Source organism: Narcine bancroftii, chromosome 3 (genome assembly GCF_036971445.1).
Source record: "Narcine bancroftii isolate sNarBan1 chromosome 3, sNarBan1.hap1, whole genome shotgun sequence".
Taxonomy (NCBI): Eukaryota; Metazoa; Chordata; class Chondrichthyes; order Torpediniformes; family Narcinidae; genus Narcine; species Narcine bancroftii.
The window spans coordinates 305,482,746-305,501,313 of NC_091471.1; the positions used below are offsets into that span (position 1 = coordinate 305,482,746).

An 18,568-nucleotide genomic window follows, 5' to 3' on the forward strand; every position below is an offset into this window, starting at 1 on the left:
ACAGCAAGAAACAGATAAAAACAGCACTGAAGCTTCAGTATAGACAAATGGTCCTACTGGAGCCAGTGAGAACAATTGAAAACCTTTAGTAGTATCCGTGCAAGATCAAGGCCAAGAAACAAAGTGCAGTAGTGCGTACTTACGCATTCCTTGACCAGTTAGCACTGCGTCATTTTGCACTGTGGGGCTCATGAATAAGCTTAATCTTCAAGGAAGAAGGTCAAAAATTCTATTGAGAACTATAGATCAAGTTTAAAATAACTGAAACCAGCATTGTTCGCTGGACTGGATAGTTATGATTTTTATGAACTTCCAGGCGAATACACTCAGGATGCCTGTGCATAAAGGAAACCATGCCTGTGCATAAAGGAAACATCCCACATCAAAACGACATTGAACCGTGGACGGATTTGAAAAAAATGTTTGTTTATGTGAAATAAACTCTGAGATAGAGTTGCTGATTGTTCAGGTGTACCAAAAGCTCTGGAACCATTAGATATGATAAAGAGTGTGGGAGATGGACCTTATGCTGTCAAAACTATACTTGGTTGGATGATTAATGGACCATTAATGGAAGAAATGAGATTCAGGACTAGTCAGCCACAAATGTCAACATGATATCGATTGTTAAACTTGAGCTGTGAAAACAGCACTTCAAGAATGACTTTCCTGAGTGCCTCAGGGACTACCAAGAATCTTCAAAGGAAGATCAGCATCTTGGATCTGCCAAGCTAATGAGCATTGGTGCCTTTAAAGAAAGGGGAATGTTGCATAATAATAGAAGCGTTGTCGAACAACATATACTGAATTTAAAGATTCAAGAAAGATCATTCCTTTCATTCAGATTATACCTACTGCGTGCTTGAAATGATGATTAAATGTTATTTAAAGAAAGTAACAGAGGTATCTTGGAACATAGTGATGGCAAATTGTACTTACCACACAACGGGGTTTTGCATCTACAAAAGAAAAAAACTTTGATTTGTATTTGACTGTGAAGCAACCTTTCGGGGAGTTTCACTAAATTCTCAGCTCTTCCAGGGTCCAGATCTGACAAGTATGTTGATAGGAGTCTTAACTAGATTCCGTAAAGAACCTGTGTCATCACTGCAGACAATGAAGCAATGTTCCACCAGGTGGAAGTACCAAAGGATGACCGTGACTTGTTATGATTCCTTTGGTGGCCCAATGGAGGCTTCAGTCAGAACATGGTGGAATACAGAATGGCAGGGCATCTATATGGAACAGCTTCATCACCAGATTGTGTGAATTTTGCCCTTAGGAAGTGTGCTGAGGACAATAAGAAGCAGTTTAGCTCTCAAGCTATAAGCACCATCTGGAATAACTTCTATGTGGATGACCATTTTACTTCCTAGGCACAGAAGAACCAAGAACTCTTTATCATGAATTGTGAACGATCTGTTGAAAGGGAGAGTTTCTACTTACCAATTGGATAAGTAACAGTTGACATGTTTTGGCTGCCATAGCTGAAGCAGACAGGGCAAAATAAATGAAAACCTTCCTATAAAGATGGTTGTGTTCAGTGTGGCAAAATGTTCAAAATCATTTTGAAGGACCGACCTCTCACAAGAAGTTGGATTCTATCAGCAGTCAGTTCAATATGAGATCCTCTAGGAATATTGGCACCAGTAGACCTGACTACCAAGAAGGTGCAGCAAAATTTGTAAAGGAAAAGAATTGGTTGGGCTGATGAGATACCAGACTCCATTGTACAGGAATGGACGTGTTGGATTCAGGATTTTTATAAGCTGGAAGACTTCAAGACTGAGAGATGCTTCAAACCCACAAATTTTGGAAATATGACATCTGCTCAATTGCATCATTTTGCTGATGCATGTGAAGACGGTTACAGAATTGTTAGTTACTGCATGATAACCAGGATCAGTTATATCATGCATTTGCAATGGGAAAGGCCAGTGGCTCCAGCCACTATTCCTCGAATGGAGTTGACAACTGCTACCACTGCAAGTAGAATGGGCACATTGAAAAGGGAGTTGCAACTGGAACTAACAGGCTCCATATTTTGGACTGATAGCTCCTCCGTGTTTAAATACATCAACAATAAAACACAAGATTTTGAACTTTCGTGGCTAACAGAATAACTGAAATTGATAAAAGTCTCACGTCCAATTCAGTGGAGATATGTTAATGCAGTTAACAAACCTGCCGATCTGGCCTCTCGAGGTTTGAAAGTTATCTTTTCTGAAGAAAGAAATGTGGGTGTCTGGGCTTTGGTTTCTTCTACAGCCTCAGAAAGAGTGGCCTCAAAATCCTGATAAATTAGATGAAATCTTACCAGAGAACCCAGAAATCAGGAGTAAGATTGCATATGGTACTCAGGTAATCATATTAACAAGTGGATCCAGTTACCCGCTTAATGCATTACTTGTCATCTTGGAATCATTTGAAAAAGACAACAGCGTGGATGTTCAGACTTAAAAGACTGCTTCTGATTCATAGCAGAAAAAAAAAACCGAGCAAGTGGTGTTCCTGCTCGATTTCAATCGGATAATTTCCATCAAAGAGATCTACCACAAAAAGAGACAGGAGATCTTGAGCTGGTCTCACAGTTGAAGAATTTGTTAAATGCTGAGATGGAGATCATTTGCTTTTTTGCCAGAGGAAGAGATTTACAGGTGAAATTTCAAGTCTGTGAAAGGGAATGAATATTAAAAAGACAAGCCTCATTCGTAAACTCAACCCCATTCTGGAGAATGGTGTATTAAGAGTTGGTGGGCGACTTAGCAGAGTTGCAATGCCAGAAGAGATGAAACATCCTGTCACACTGGCCAAGGATCTTTACCTCTCTGATTTGATTCTTCGCCACATTCACGAAGAGGTGGGTCATAGGGGTCACAACCATGTTATCCAATCTAAGCCAAAAATAGTGGATTCCTGATGCCACTGGGTCAATCAGAAAAATTATGTCATAATCTGTTGTTTTGTCAGCGTGTAAATACTCTTCCTGGACAACAGCAGATGGCAGATTTTCCCCTTATGAATTCCCATTTACATATGTTGGAATTGATTATTTTGGAACCTTTGGAGTAAAGCTTGGAAGGAGTGTTGTGAAATACTATGGTGTTATTTTCATGTTTAAGCCATAAGAGCAATTCACATCAAATTGGCATCACCTTTTGACACAGACTCCTTCATTAATGCCACGTGACTGGAAGGGGATGGGGGTGGATACGGCAGCACAATTAGGTGGACTTAAATCTGGCTTTCCGAAATCCGGAAAAATCCAAAATTCGGAACACACTGTCCCCCAAGAGTTCCGGATAAAGGATTATGTACCTGTATATGCTCGAAGCAGGTGCAATTTATATGAGATTTGTTCTGGAAAGGATAGGTGAAAGAATATCTTCCACTGCTGCAGGAGTAACAACAATGGTCCAAGATCAGGCACAATTTCACGCACGGGGATGTCATAAACATTGTGGCCTATTCAGTACCTCGAAATTCCTAGATGATGGGGAAGGTTGTTGATACCCTTCAGGGCAAAAGAGAACTTATACGTCATGTTCAGATCAAGATTAAAAACTGACTTTCGGAACAGACCAATTACAAAAATCTGTCCTTTACAACAGTCAGAAAGCTTTGATAATTGACTTTTATTTTCTTTTTAAATTTAACCGATATTACTATGTTTGATTTTTTCTTTATGATGGTAATTATTTTTTAAAAACATAATAATTAGGGGCCGGTATTGTAGGGGTTAAAATGTATTTCATGCTCGCAAGCAGTCTGTCTGTGACTATGTGGGTTTTCCACATTTTTATGCTGACTCCTGACTTGTTTGAGAGATAAAGATTTTTAGTTGTTTCTTTTAGTCTGCGAAATGGAGGATGCAGAAAATGTTTTGACATTATTCTATTAATCATCTAACAGTTTTGGTCACCGAATTATAGGAAGGATATAAACAAAATAGAGAGAGTGCAGAGAAGGTTCACGAGAATGTTGACAGGATGTCAGGGTTTGAGTTGCAGAGAAAGGTTGAGCAGCCTGGGGCTTTTGTTCTCAGGAGTGTAGAAGATTGAGGGGGGATTTGATGGAGGTGTTCAAGATTTTAAAAGGGACAGAGAGAGTCAACGTGGATAGGCTTTTTCAATTAAGAGTCGGGGATATTCAAACCAGAGGCCATGGTTTGAGATTGCAGAGGGAAAATTATAAGGGGAACATGAGGGGAAATTTCTTCACGCAAAAGGTGGTTGGGATGTGGAATAAGCTTCTGGCAGAGGTTGAAGCAAGGATGTTATTTACATTTAAGGAAAGACTGGATAATTACATGGAGGGGAGAGGATTGGAGGGGTATGGACCAGGTGCTGGTCAGTGGGACTAGGAGGGTGGGGATTTGTTCCGGCATGGACTAGTAGGGCCAAACTGGCCTGTTCTGTGCTATATATGGTTATATGGTTATATAATGTTTTACTGGCTTGTAACAACACTTATAATAATGTTAACAATGTTTAATATTGTTTAATAAACTTTGGAAAACTCAACTTTAGTACTAATTTGTTTGAACATGTCATAGAAAATAACATTCTTTTATCCTCCAAGAGACTAGAAAGTAGTTGCTACAACAAGTATGATTGCATTCTACGAAGTAACGTATTTATTTTATACTTTGATGTATGCTGTTCCATTAAATAAAACAATGAGTATTTCTTATTTTTATGTGATGCAATAAGTTAATAACATTAATACCCATTAATTCACAGATTATTATTATTAAGATATTCAACTTGATATTCAACCTGCAGTTCTTTTGTGCTTCATGCTTCTTTTGAATTTGACATAGTGAATCAATATTTCAATAAAAATTCAGTAGGTTATCTACAGAATTTGAAACAGATCTTCATAAACTTTACAATATGAACACTGTCTACAAAATAGGGCTGCAGCAGTACAAATCAGAACAGGAAAAGAGAGGTAACCTAAATTAGTGATGTGCAAATGTGGTATTTGAAAATCAACTAACTAGTTAACAGAAACAATTAGCTAAGAGACTATTTTCCATAAGTATAATTATTAAATACTACATTATTTTAGGTCACTCAACTTTTGTGCACATATTAATTTTCTTTGTGTACTGGCTGTAAAGTGCACACAGCTTAGAGGGAAGAGTGCTCCAACCCTATTTTGTTGGAGATGCATTTTTCAAACGTCTTGCATAAATTTCACGATCTCAGACTTCCTGCAAATCGTTAAAATATTAAATCCTGATTCAATTGCCTTTCACTGGCCCGATTATATCAATATTGAGGCATAGGAGAATTTCAGCTTTGTCACAGCCACAAAACTAATGGAACACCAGCCTAATAGGTTAATCTTTTCTTCGACGACAGCACTCTGAGAAAATTTATTTGCTCCAAATGTTTATATTTCCAATTATACTTCATGCTCGATCGTTCAAGTTCCAGTTCTGCTCTCAGGTGGGGGGAAGCTTTGCTATCTCGACAACGGGCCCAAACGGCAAATTTTCTTTCATCCTCGAACTCACATTTACTTGTGTTCACTAAAACCTTCCTGCTCTAACCTCTTACTCGTTCTAAGGCAAACTACAAATTATTCTTCTCCACATCCTGACTCAAATTCATTTCCATCATCTTTCAGTTTGAAAAAAGTCTTAAATCAATTATTCTATAATTGATTTAAGAGCTCCTCTCTTTCTTTACCCTTGGGGAAAATGAAGCAACTTGTGGGCTGACTTTGGCAAGTCTCACATCAATCAGCTCTAATCTTCACAATCTACATTAATTCTCCACGAAGGACTAATCACCCTCCAACTTGCATCTCTTTTCCTATTACAAAAGTGGCACTGAGTGTTATGGAAAGTGGATTTAAAGTAACATTTCAGAAATGGAAATGGAGAGGTTTAGGAAAAGAATTCTAGAGTTTAGGACCTACCACAAGTCCCTGAAGGCATGGCGTCCCAGTGTTTAACAATGAATTCACAGTGATCAGGAGGCCAGAATAGGAGAACATAGCCAATCTCAAGGGTTACAGGGCTTGTAATCAGAGATAGGGAGCCCATGAGGCAATGGTTTGAAAGCAAAGACAAGATTTTCAGGTTTGAGCATTTCTTAATTGGTATATTGGTAAGAACAGGGTAGGGTGAGGATGAGTAGTATTCAGGTATGGTTTTACAATGCTATGTTACATACAAAAGGTTGTTCTAGAAAGAACTGAGAATTGTGCGTGAAGCAAATATGAGTTTCCAATTTCCTTAGATTAGAGATTGTCACAAGTTCACTCACCTTCATCACTGCTTGGCTCTAGTTTGACAACTGACAATGGAGATCTTGCTGGCGGTTTACTAAATGGATGACGTCGACTCTTTGTGATCTCTTTCTTCAGCTTTGGATAAACTGGAGGCAACTGAGAAAAACAAAATTAAAACTCAAGTGAAAATTAAAATATTATGAACACCGATTTCTGCTTAATACATCCAACATTAAGCAAAAATTTTGGTGGGGGGGGGATTACAGGTACAAATGCTGGAAACACTCAGACAGTCAGGCAGAACTTGTGGAAAGGGAAACAGTTGCATGTAAATTGCTGTTTACTGCAGCTTTACAATTAGCTTGCCTTTTTTTGTTTTAACTTTGATAAACAACTTTGAGTTTATTTTAAAATTTCAGCATGGTATCAAGTCCTTTCTGCCCATGAGCCCATGCTGTCCAAATACACCCATATGACCAATTAACTTTCTAGCCCCATATGTCTTTGGAATCTGGAAGGAAACTGGAGCACCAAGAGGAAACCCACATAGATAGGGGAGAACGTACAAACTCCATCCAGACAACGCTGGATTCAAACTCGAGCCAGTGGCGCTTTAATCACATTGAGCTGACCGTTACAATAACTGTGTCGCACAAGGTAATACATTCATTAAGATGTAGAGTAAAAACCGGCTGCATATCCGGCTCCTATGGGGATCGGTAGATGCCAGATAACTGAATTTTCAGGTTACATGAGATTGCGTGTTGCATGACTGGCAAACTAAACGCAAGGCGCACCAATTTTAAATGTCTATTTTTTACCTATTTATTTTCCATGATTTTTTTTTGTCAGTTACTTGAGGCTATCAGTTGCTTGAATTGGGAAAACAGGGGTTTTATTGCACATGGCTTTCGAATTATTCCTTAATCAAAAAACCAATACATGGTATATTACAGTTTCTGCATTTTACACAAGATGTGGCAGATGTATCTCATTGCATTCAAATACAATGAGCAAAACACAGAAGTTAAAGCTTGCAAACAGCTAAAAATTGAAGAGCGACAGCAATGTTATGAGGAAGATACAACTATCTTGTTGGCCTGTGTAAGAGCACCACAAGAAGAGCCTATTAAGATAAGTTATATAAAATCAACATGTGACAAAAACAATGTATACTCCAAAATATGTTTGTTTGGTCACCACACAATTCTTCTGCACAAGCTACATGAAAAGCAAAACTCAAACTGCATTGCAAGTCTGTTAGGAATTCTCACGGTTCAGCACATCCAAAAATGTAATGAGCAGGAACTGTATTAATCATTGTTAGTATTAACTGTGATTTATTGGATAGGTACAACTTAGCTGATAATGGGATAGGTGAAAGGACAATATGCATCTAATAAAGGAACACAGGTAATAGGGCAGCAAACTTATCAAACTACCAAGAGTTTTTCATTCCCCCAAGGGATTTCTAAAATAATAAAGCCTACTAATTTTACTTCAGAGGATTAACCAGGTTAATTGTTTGATTTTACAATCTTGCAAATAATTTTGCAAATGTATAATCTTGCAAATAATTTTGCAAATGTATAATCTTGCAAATAATTTTGCAAATGTATAATCTTGCAAATAATTTTGCAAATGTATTTTGATGTTTTTGTTTTAAGTGGAGTCAAATCCATGTGATTAAAGGGAAGTGTCAAAGAAGGACCTAACCAAAAGGGGCTTCACAGTGCTAATGCACAAGGACTGGAACACAAAAATATGAATGCAGATATGCATTTTCAAAAGCCTACAAAGACTTCTGTGCTAGTTTGTACATTTTGAAAGATCGGTGTTTGCAGTTGAAATCTGCACTGAGGTAGTCCTGCATATTAACTTGTCTGTTTAATATTTTGAATAAAGAATTTGAATTTCTGCTTTGCTAGTTCTGTGCATATTAAAATATCTAACAGTTTTATCATGAATCCAATCATTTGAACTGAAGAGCAGACAGATTCTCCATGCAGGTCATACCCTATATAATGCCACAAGAATTCTCTCAGTTGCAAGCAGAAACCACCACCTTGTGTCTCAAACTGGAACTAGTGTGACAGAGTATTTAGAGGTTCTTTTGGGAAGGAGTATAAGAGCAGCTTGAAAAAACACATTTTAAAACAGAATTTTTTCAGGAATTTTGTAGAATGCTTTTTGCAAATGAACAACAAAGTATCAGCATACAGCTTGCCTGGGAGAGCACGTGATTTTTGCAGGCAGAGAGAGAACAGTTTTGCTCTCGGAGGGAGGGTGTGAAACAGAGAGGGGAGAGACAGAAATCAGTTCCAGAAAGACAAAGCTGGCAAACTTTTGGAAGACTGTCTGGTCAAAGGAGAAGGCTGGCTGTCTGAAAGGTGACCTGAAAGAAAGAGGATCATCTAGAGAACCCTGAAGGGGGTAAGTTTCATCAGCAAGACTGATTGGAAAGGAATCAGTTGCGAATGTCCTGGAAAAGGAATCTCTCTCTGAAAACCAGCAAGAATCCTGTTAAGCACCAAAGACTGGTGATCTTTGTTAATGCCAAATTCTGTGCACAGTACAAGAATTGCCTGCAACCCATGAGATTGGACTGTGATCCAAAGAATCTTAAATATACATTACACACACCTGCGTTTAGTATTAGAGGGGGGTGGGGAATTAGGTAGGTTAAGTAATTCTGTTTTCTTGTTCAAATATAATTAAAAACTACTTTTGCTTAAGTAACCCTGTGTTGTGGTGCATATCTATTGCTGCTGGTTTCTGGGGTCCTCTGGACTCCATAACACTAGGAAAGATGACCCTATGTACTTGAGTACTTTGTTAAAGTTCATACACTGCCTGCAATTTTTATATTTTCTAAAATCTTGCTGACATTTAAAATCAACTGAATAATTACTTTCAAAGACAAACTAGGACAAAGTGACAATCCTTCAATGTAGCTATTTACATAAAAGGTCATGCATGCGGCAATGACTTTGTTTTCTGACTTTAAGTTATTGGAGCAATACTTCCAAGATTTTCAAACGTTAATTGTGAAAATAATAAAAACCAAATTCTTTATATTTATAATTTTGGAATATAATGTTATGAATTAAAATCACAATTAGTTCTTCAACTTCTCATAATATTTACATATTTCATAACCAAGGTTACGCAAGTTGATAAACTGACCCTAATTTTTCACATTTTAAATTTGTTTACCACGCTGTAATTCCGTTGAATGAAACCCATGCTGCCATTTACACCCAATTAACCAACCAACCCCGTACCTTTTTGGAGAGTGGGAAGAAAATAGACTTCTAGTTGAAAACCCATGCAGGTCACAGGGAAGGAATGTACAAACTCCTTACAGACAGCGCTAGATTCAAATCGAGTTGCCGGCACTCTAATAGCTTGACGCAACCTGTGCCTCCCCAAATTGCTATCTTTGGTTGTTGTAACTGCCATGTTATGGAGTCATAGAATTACAAAGCACATAAATGAGCTCTACTGTTCCACCACCACCACCATGCTGACCATCTACACTCATTCCATTTGCCTACATATCAAGGAAATTCATTTGAAATCCAGAAGTGAGATCCTTTCTTTGCCATACCTGTGCATCAGTCGTTTCAAAGCTGGCATCAATGCTTTCATGGTCACTGGCTTCCTCCTCCATTGTGACTCTCTCATTGCTGGTCTCTGCTTCCTTCCACAACGTCATTTTGTTCCTGGTCGCAAACTGTTCGAAGGCCTGCTGACAAGACATGTGCGCCTTATCGAAAACTACTTTATTTGACTTGGGGAGTACGTACACCATGGTGGTTTGGCTTCTGGGCTTAAATTCTGCATCAGCAGCAAAACTCTCAGAGAGCATAGCTGCCAGTGTAGTGGGCGAATCTGAGAGGGACGTTTCTGCTCTGGGCTGGGCGCCATCGGCTGAGGTAACTGCTGTTGCTTCTGGTTCCAAGTGCTTCTTTTTCTTTTCACTTTTGGACTTTGAGGAACGGGAATACGTTTTCAGAGGCTTGCCATTTGCTGCACAAAAAAAAGAAAAATATGCACCTGAGGCCTCGCATAGTCATAATCCAACAGAATGCTCCAAGTCAAACCATCTCGCTTTTACGTGGATGAATCTCAGCACGGCCACAGGTGGGACATGCCTCCGAGTATTGGGAAATCCTGGAAGGAAGTATTTCGATCTTTATCTGTACATTTTAAAGCCTACCCCTTTAACTGCCTTGTTTGGTATTGTTGGAGAGAGCAGCATAATTTTAATAGCATGTATTAGTTTTTATTTCTCTTATGACTCGGTGGGCAGTGTTGCTTAGATGGAAGCACGTTGCTCTGCCTACTCACGCTCAATGGTTATGTGACATTATATCATGTTTAAGTTTAGATGAGATTTGGTGCTCAATATCAGATTTGAATTGGAATTTTCAAATACTGTGGGGTCCCTTTTCGAATTAATTTCAAAATCTCTGATTTGGTATTAATGCAGTGGGGTTAACTAATAAGGTAATTTATTACTGCATCGGGGATTTTTTTTTCTCTCTCTTTTGCCAAACAGCTTCAGTTTTGATAGTGGAATTAGATTTTTTTATAATAAAATATTACTATAATTTATTTTATTAAGAATGCGAGATACTATGGATGAAATCGTATGATCTGAGTGCAGTGAACTATGTACCTTTTTATTTTTTTAAATGTATTCTTATGTACTCTGTATTTTTTTAATTTAAAAAAATAATCCGATGGAATAAGAAATTAGATGTTCAATGAAAGCAACATATCATTCTGTAGAGGTACAGGCTATTTTACATCAGACCATATGTCAGCCGGTCGACTCAAATCCCATTCCTGAGAATTGAATAAGATTTAGTGGACATCCTTGGAGAGAATGGAGGGAAGATTCCCAAGACTGCATTTTGGAAAGTTGGATCATCTGGATGTCATCCTTCTGCCTTTAGAGAGACAGAGCCTATAAAAAAAGAGAAGTTTCTGAGACCAGGAAAGACAGAAGGTGAACATGAGAGGCTGAAGAACAGCTACAGAATTACCTCGAGTCAATGGATTGGGCAGTGTTCAAGAACTCAGCTGGGGAATCTGATGACAATAGGGCCATTACAAATTTTTGTCAAAACAGCTGTGGACAAGTGTGTCCCCACCAAACAGGGTTTTCCCCTACCAGAAGTTCTGGATGCACAATAAAATCCAGTATCTGCTGAGAGCCAGATCACAGGTATTTAAGTCCAGATATCCAGAACACTACACAACAAGCAGGAATAACTTACAAAACCCATCTCCCAGGCAGAGTGGAGATTCTAGGATTCTGGAACAGAAACAACGAAGGACACCCAACATCTGTGGCAGGGCTTAAATTACATAAATTGCTACAAAACCAAATCCGGTGCAGTAGGAGACAGCAAAGCTTCACTCCCAGATAAACTCACTGCCTTCTAAGCCCAATTCGACCATCAGAACAAGAAAGAGCCACTCCACACCACCACGTCACCTAATGAACATCTACAGTCAGTATCTGAGGATGACATGTGGACTTTCAGATAAGTGAATCCAAATACCTGGTCCAAATGGAGTACCTGGCTGAGTACTAAATTGCCAATGTATTCACAGATATTTTCCACATCTTACTCTGGCATCCATCTGTTTCAAACAGGACTCAATGACACCAGTGCCAAAGAAGAGCGTGGTAACCCGCCTAAATGACTATCGACCAGTGGCACTCACGTCCACAATGATGGTGTTGAAGGATATCAGATCCTGTCTGAGCAGCAACATGGATCCATTCCAATTTGCAAAACAAGTCAACAGGTCTACGGCAAATGCCATCTCACTGGCTCTTGAACACCTGGACAGCAATGATGCACAAAATAAGATACTCTTTATCCACTAGTTTGCAATTCAACACCATCATCCCCTCAAAACTGATTATCAATTTCCAAGACCAGGTCTTCAATATCCCACTGTGTAATTGGATTCTGAATTTCTTCAGCTTCAGACAACAATCAGTGTGGATTGATAAGAACATCTCCACAATCTACATCAGTACTGAAGCACCACAGGGCTGTTCTATTCGCTTTACAACTATGATTGTGTGCTCAGTGTAATAACACCATCTACAAATTTGCTGGCAATGCCATAGTAGTATAAAAAGGGGTGAGGAGTCAGCAAAAGAGAGAGGTTGAAAATTTGGATGAATTGTGTTCTAACAACAACCTCGCACTCAATGTCACCAAAACCAAGGAGCTGAATATTGACTTCAGGAAGGGAAAACCAGGATATTTACAATCCAGTCATCATTGGGGGATCAGAGGTGGAGAGGTTGAGCAAATTTAAGTTCTTGGGAGTCACTATCTCGGAGGATTCTACCTGGACCCAACACACTAGTGGCATCATGAAGAAAGCACATTGATGCCTGTTCCTCAGAGGAGTTTTATGGAGGTTTGGTATGATATCCAAAACCTTGACAATCTTCTACAGATGTGTGGTGGAACATGTGCTGGCTGGCTGCATCACGGCCTAGTATGGGAGCACCAATATCTCTGAGGGAAAAGCCCTGCAAAAGGTAGTGGACACAGCCCAATACATCACAGGCAAAACTCTCCTCACTATCAGGAAAATCTACATGGTACACTGCCGTCAGAGAGCAGCAGCAATCTCAATAGCCAGCACATATTTAGTGGGCTATGGAAGAATGATTTATCTCTCACATATTTCAATGCTTTTGACTTGTATCCCAATGCTAAGGTTGCTGCTTGTAAAATTTAGAGACAGACAAGATGGCTGAACTCATTTTACAAACCTCGTAGAAGTTGTATACCTTGCACATGCTGTAAAAATACAGAGTGCACAGACTGTTACGGGTCATATTAGACTGGTTATGGATAAATATGTCTTTAAAAGAGATAGGTTGTGGGGGTTTAGTGTAGGTCACTTCACAGAGTAACACTTCACGAGGGTCCAAGTTGGCTTTGCAGAAGCAATGAAGAATGCTGATCTACTGTGTATGGACAATAAAGTCAAAGGCCCAGAAGTACTGAGCCTTGGGAGAGGTTTTTGGTTTTAACAAGCAGAGAATTAAAAAAACAAACATGGTTCTTCTCTGCGTGAGAGAGAGAGAGAGAGAGAGAGAGAGAGAGAGAGAGAGAGAGAAAAGAGTTCTACAGTACCAGTTGAGGCTGCAAAATGGCATGCTGGCAGGCTTGTTGAAATACCCCATTTTGAAGACGGGTTGCAAGTTCTGAGTTCAGCCTATAGTCCTTACAAGAGGAAATGGCTGGCTAGAGTGTTTCTCCTGAAATAAGGGAAACAAGAGGAACTCTGTGGTGACCTGGAAGAAGAGGTTATTATTTGGAAAACCCATGATAGGGCAAGTTTCTTCGGCAAGACACTGAAATGACTGATTTGAGAAAATCAGTTTGTGTGTGTACAATGAATAACAAATATCTCTCTGAAACCAACAATAACCTTCCTGAGAGGTAACCATTCCACTTTAAGCACCAGAGCCTAATGAAGATTTATAAATGTTAAATTCTGTGCACAGTATAACAATTCCCTCATACTGGTGAACTTGGAGATGTGAAAAGTGAATGATTAGACTGTGAAACAAAGAACTTTCGTGAACATGTACACATTAAATACACGTCCGCTTAGAATTAGAAGTGGGTTAAGTTAATAGTAATAAGTTAAAGTTTTTATATTTAAAGAAAATTAAAATCAACTTTTGTTTAAGTAACCATTGTCTTGGTGATTTTCTACTGCTGCTGGGCTTTGGAGTCCTCTGGGCTCATAACAAGATAGATGGTCTATTTAAACTCAATTAAAATTTGTGATAAGGCTAGCAAACTCTCATTAAAAATATATTCTTCGAGGCAAAATTAGTCCATAATACATTCCATTTTGCTTATGAAAGGTAAACACCAAAAAGCCAGGTTTTGGGGATGGGAAACTTTTTTTTAATATATGGAATGATGTAATATTAAGTGTGAGGGTCGCTTTACCCCCTACTCATTTGAAATTGTATAAATATAGAAGTACATCTCTGTATCTTTGAAGTGAGAGGTGGGACTTTAGAAAGATGTCTTCATAGACATCTCCTGATAGTCCTCCTCACTTCTCATATACGAGTTGATAAAGGGTTAATAAAATCTCTATGCTTTGAAGAGGTATATTGTTAGCTTTTCGATTTTGCAGTCTGATTTCATTTCAGAGGCGTGGGCTGATTTCCACGGGCCTATTTTGGTTCTATAGGAGTCTAAATTTCAAAAGTATTTTACTGGCTTGAAAGCACTTTATGACTCTCAGAGATGTAAAATGATGGATACATTCATCTCCCCTTCCTTTTGTAAAAAAATGCAGAATTTGTGAAAGTGAAGACTAAACCCACATCGTTGGAAGTATGAGCCAGCACTTCCATTTGTTTCCATAACTCTGCCGCACAGTTTAAATTGTAATGTAGGAACTATGGTGCTCAGTTTACAAGCAGTAAGATTCAACAAAGAGCAAAGTGATAATGAACAGATAATCTGGTTTTATGGATGATGAATGAGGGATAAATATTAATCATGGCAATTATGTTCTTTTAAATATTCCCATGGGAACTTTTATGTACATCCATTTAGACGGGACATTGATTTGACATTATGTAAAAGACAGCACGGCTAGATAAACACTCGCTCTGCACCATCCCAGGGTGTCCATCAAATTATGCAGAACTTGGCATTCAGGTTGCAGCGCTCTCTCCTGCACCAACTGTCCCAAATTCCCCTTCACCATGAGGGTTACTGCAATCACCCTATTCACATCTTATGGTCTAATTTATTCTGGGAAATTGGGCAATAAATTAATCTTTAGTTGAGGGAAAATTGCTGAGATCCTATGGATTGTTCAAGATATCCACTGGAATAATAAAAGTATGATTCATTCATTATATAAAAATGATACAACTTCAAAAGAAAAGCTTTATATACATGGCAGTGTGCTAATCTGTTACAAGAATATTCATACGTGGAAAAAATTTCCCTTAGCAGAGGCCCAAATAATTTTATCAATAAATATCCTTCTTAAACAGAATACATTTCTGATCATATATGAATACTATATCCACTGTCACACTTGGGAAGGAGTGAGCAAAGACCTTGTTTTAAATTCTTGCATTCTTTCTTTGGCTTGGCTTCGCGGACGAAGATTTATGGAGGGGGTAAAAAAAAGTCCACGTCAGCTGCAGGCTCGTTTGTGGCTGACAAGTCCGATGCGGGACAGGCAGACACGATTGCAGCGGTTGCAATGGAAAATTCTTGCATTACTGATGAATTAAATCACTCATCAGTATCCATGTGAATCTGTCCAAGTGGAAATTATTAGTCCATTAGTACACAATAAAATGTTCCTCAGTATCACTTGTAGTTTTAAATGATTTCATAGAATGTGGGCATCACCTGCAATGGCAGCATCTATCTCTTATTACTAGATATACGAGGAAGCTCGAGTGCACAAGGAAGGCAGCTGCAAAAGTGACAAACCTAGTGACGCCCCATCAATTACCACAAAAGACTGAGGTTCTGAAACCAATAGGCTTTTATTGACTATAGAATGGAGCAGCAACCAGCCTCATCAACTGATCTTGGCAGAACGAATGGAGAGCATGCAAAGGGTTGTGGGTAGGATCGATCTCGGGAGGCGTGTCCAGCCAGCAACAGCCAATCACAGCATTACTGTGGTTTACCACACCGAGTAAAGCTCATCATGGACACCGACCTCCTATCCATTGAAGTCACCCACATGAGGTGCCACCACTATAAGGCAGCTAACATCACCAAGGATCCCCATTACCCTTGCCATGATCTCTTCTTCCTGCTACCTTCAGGCAGAAGGCATAGAGCTCTGAAGTCCGACACTTCTAGGTTCAAGAACCATTTTTTGTTCTCCAACAGCTAACAGCCTCTCGAACCTCCTGATCTACCCTAACTATAAACTACTGGGCTACCAAAAAAATCACCATGCACTATCTGCAACTGTGAATGTTATATTTATTATCTCATTTTCTACTCCATGGTAAATTAGTTTACATTATTGTAGTTGGTGTATCTTATGTGACTGCAGCCAAGAAGAATTTTGGGGCATCTGTGCATTGTAGTCTATGTATATGACAATAAATTCTCATATCATTTATCCTTCAGAAGGTGAATGACTTCACCTCTTCTGATACTCTCTGACAATGAGATCTGAGATGATAAAACACCAATATCTTTCCAAGTCAGGATGGTGTGTGACAAGGAAGGGATCCTGTAAGTAATTTTTATGCCATTTTCACCTTATTTTATATTTGCTCTTTTTTTATGGGGTACTGCTGAATCACCATGACTAGTTACCACAGTGCACTTTGTAGATGACATAAAATGGAGTGTGGAGATGCAAATAAACAGTTAAAATAGTGGAGCAAGCTGCTTTGTTCTGATGTGGACAGAGCTGCACTCACCTAGTTAATGGAGAATAGTCTTTTATGTTCCTCACTTGAGCCTTGCATATTTAGTAAAGGTTTTGGGCATTAGAAAATTCAGTTCTGGTCAATGGTAACCTGCAGGATGTCAATGGAAAAGGGCTTTACCAGGGTAATGCCAATAAATGTCAAGGGTAGGCAATTAGATTCTCTCATTAGAGATGGCTATCACCTGGTTCTTCTCACTAATCATCCTAGAACTGTTTCTAGTTCTTCAAGCAAAAGACGTGGCCGACTTTATTTTCCAAGAAGGATGAATCGCTGTGTAATCTGTAAACAAAGCCTCTTCACACCCATTAGGGCATTCATGAACATGATAAGGTTGGGTCTCAGACATTGCCCTAACAAACTCCTCCAACAAAGTCCTGGACCTGAAATGATTGACCTCCAACATCAACAACCTATGTGGGAAACCTGACCCCAAACACTGTTTCTCTCTCCTTGTTGACTTCAGTTTTACCTGGGCTCCTGGATACTGCATTTCTTGTTAAAGGCAGGCATTCACACCTCACCTCTGGAACTTGACCCTTTGGCCCCCAAATGAATTAATGTTCCACGTATGCCAATGGTGGGATTTGGATTCACCTCAATGAATTATTCACCAAAGCTTCTGGATTACTCATCAAGTTATTTCACCACTCTATCACATCCTCCAGAGCTGTCTTGTTATGCAATTCTTCCTTTTACAAGCTGCAGAAAATGGAACTGAAATGTTGTGTAATGAACAAACATCACCACTTCTGGCAATATGAAGAAAGGAAGGTTATTGTGGGTAGTTGAAGTCACCTGGGCCAAGAAAGCTTGGCAAGTCTCGGGCTGGATTGATTTCCAGCAACTACAGACCTCCTCCTGTGCCAGAGATTCTTATTGATGTTTCAGATCATTATTACTCTACAGAAAGTTTCAATTTCCCATTTACCCAGTTAGACAACTGTGGTCAACTCCGGATCACTCATTCAAATGATTATGAATCAATCTGCTCTTTTAACAGTACTGAAAACACAATTTAAAAATAACTGCAATATTAAAAACAGGCACAAGTTTTAAACTGTTATGGCAGCTATATTTGTGTTCAAATATCTCGTTCGCCCTCAAACCTAACTTTATATGAAAACTCTAAAATTCTCCAAAAATAATGATTTAAAGATTCCACAGATTTTTAAATCATTCAAGTTTGTTCATAACATTGAAATTCCTACCTCAATCTATGAGTATATCATAATCTTCATTTTAGTCTCTTTAAATTAATTTTTTTCTAAATCAATTGAATTAGAGGATTTTATTTCCCTGACTAGTCAGTCAGGAGTCTTTTGATTCACTCTTCACATTGCTGTACTGGAGACCCTTCAAAAGGCACAAAACAGCAATTGGTGACAGAAAAGAGAAATGCATATGAAACATGAAAGTCTGCAGACCCTATGATTGTAGTAAAAAACACATTGAAATGCTGGAAGAAATCAGCTGGTCTTGCAGCATCCATATGAGATGAAGATATATTACCAAAATTTCAGATGTGAGCCCTTCTTCAAGGAACAAACAAAGAATAAACAAAAAACAGAATAGAGACAGTGCTGACTGGGGGAGGAATCCAGACCAACAAAAGGTCTGGATATGATAAGGGGAGAGGTGAGAATGGATTTTGTCTGTGTGAAAGGAAACAGAGGGAAAAGGAAGAGAGACAGACCTAGGGGAAAGCACAGGGAAAGAATATGGTGGGGTGGAGGTAAATGGGAGGGTTTAACAGAAGCCAGAGAAGTCCATGTCAATGCCATCTGGTTGGAGGGTACCCAGACAGAAGATGGGGTGTTG

At 38.9% G+C, this 18,568-nt stretch overlaps 1 protein-coding gene across 2 annotated transcripts in view; it reads right to left on the reverse strand.

Moving 5' to 3' along the window:
- Positions 1-18,568, reverse strand: part of LOC138759023 (lysine-specific demethylase 4B-like) — a 445,720-nt gene that overhangs the window by 114,723 nt on the left and 312,429 nt on the right. For both annotated transcript variants that reach the window (XM_069928806.1, XM_069928805.1), the window contains exons 11-12: positions 9,857-10,278; positions 6,282-6,402 (exon numbers count right to left, since the gene is read on the reverse strand). In XM_069928806.1, the coding sequence (XP_069784907.1) occupies positions 6,282-6,402; positions 9,857-10,278 (543 nt within the window). The remainder of the gene's footprint in view (positions 1-6,281; positions 6,403-9,856; positions 10,279-18,568) is intronic.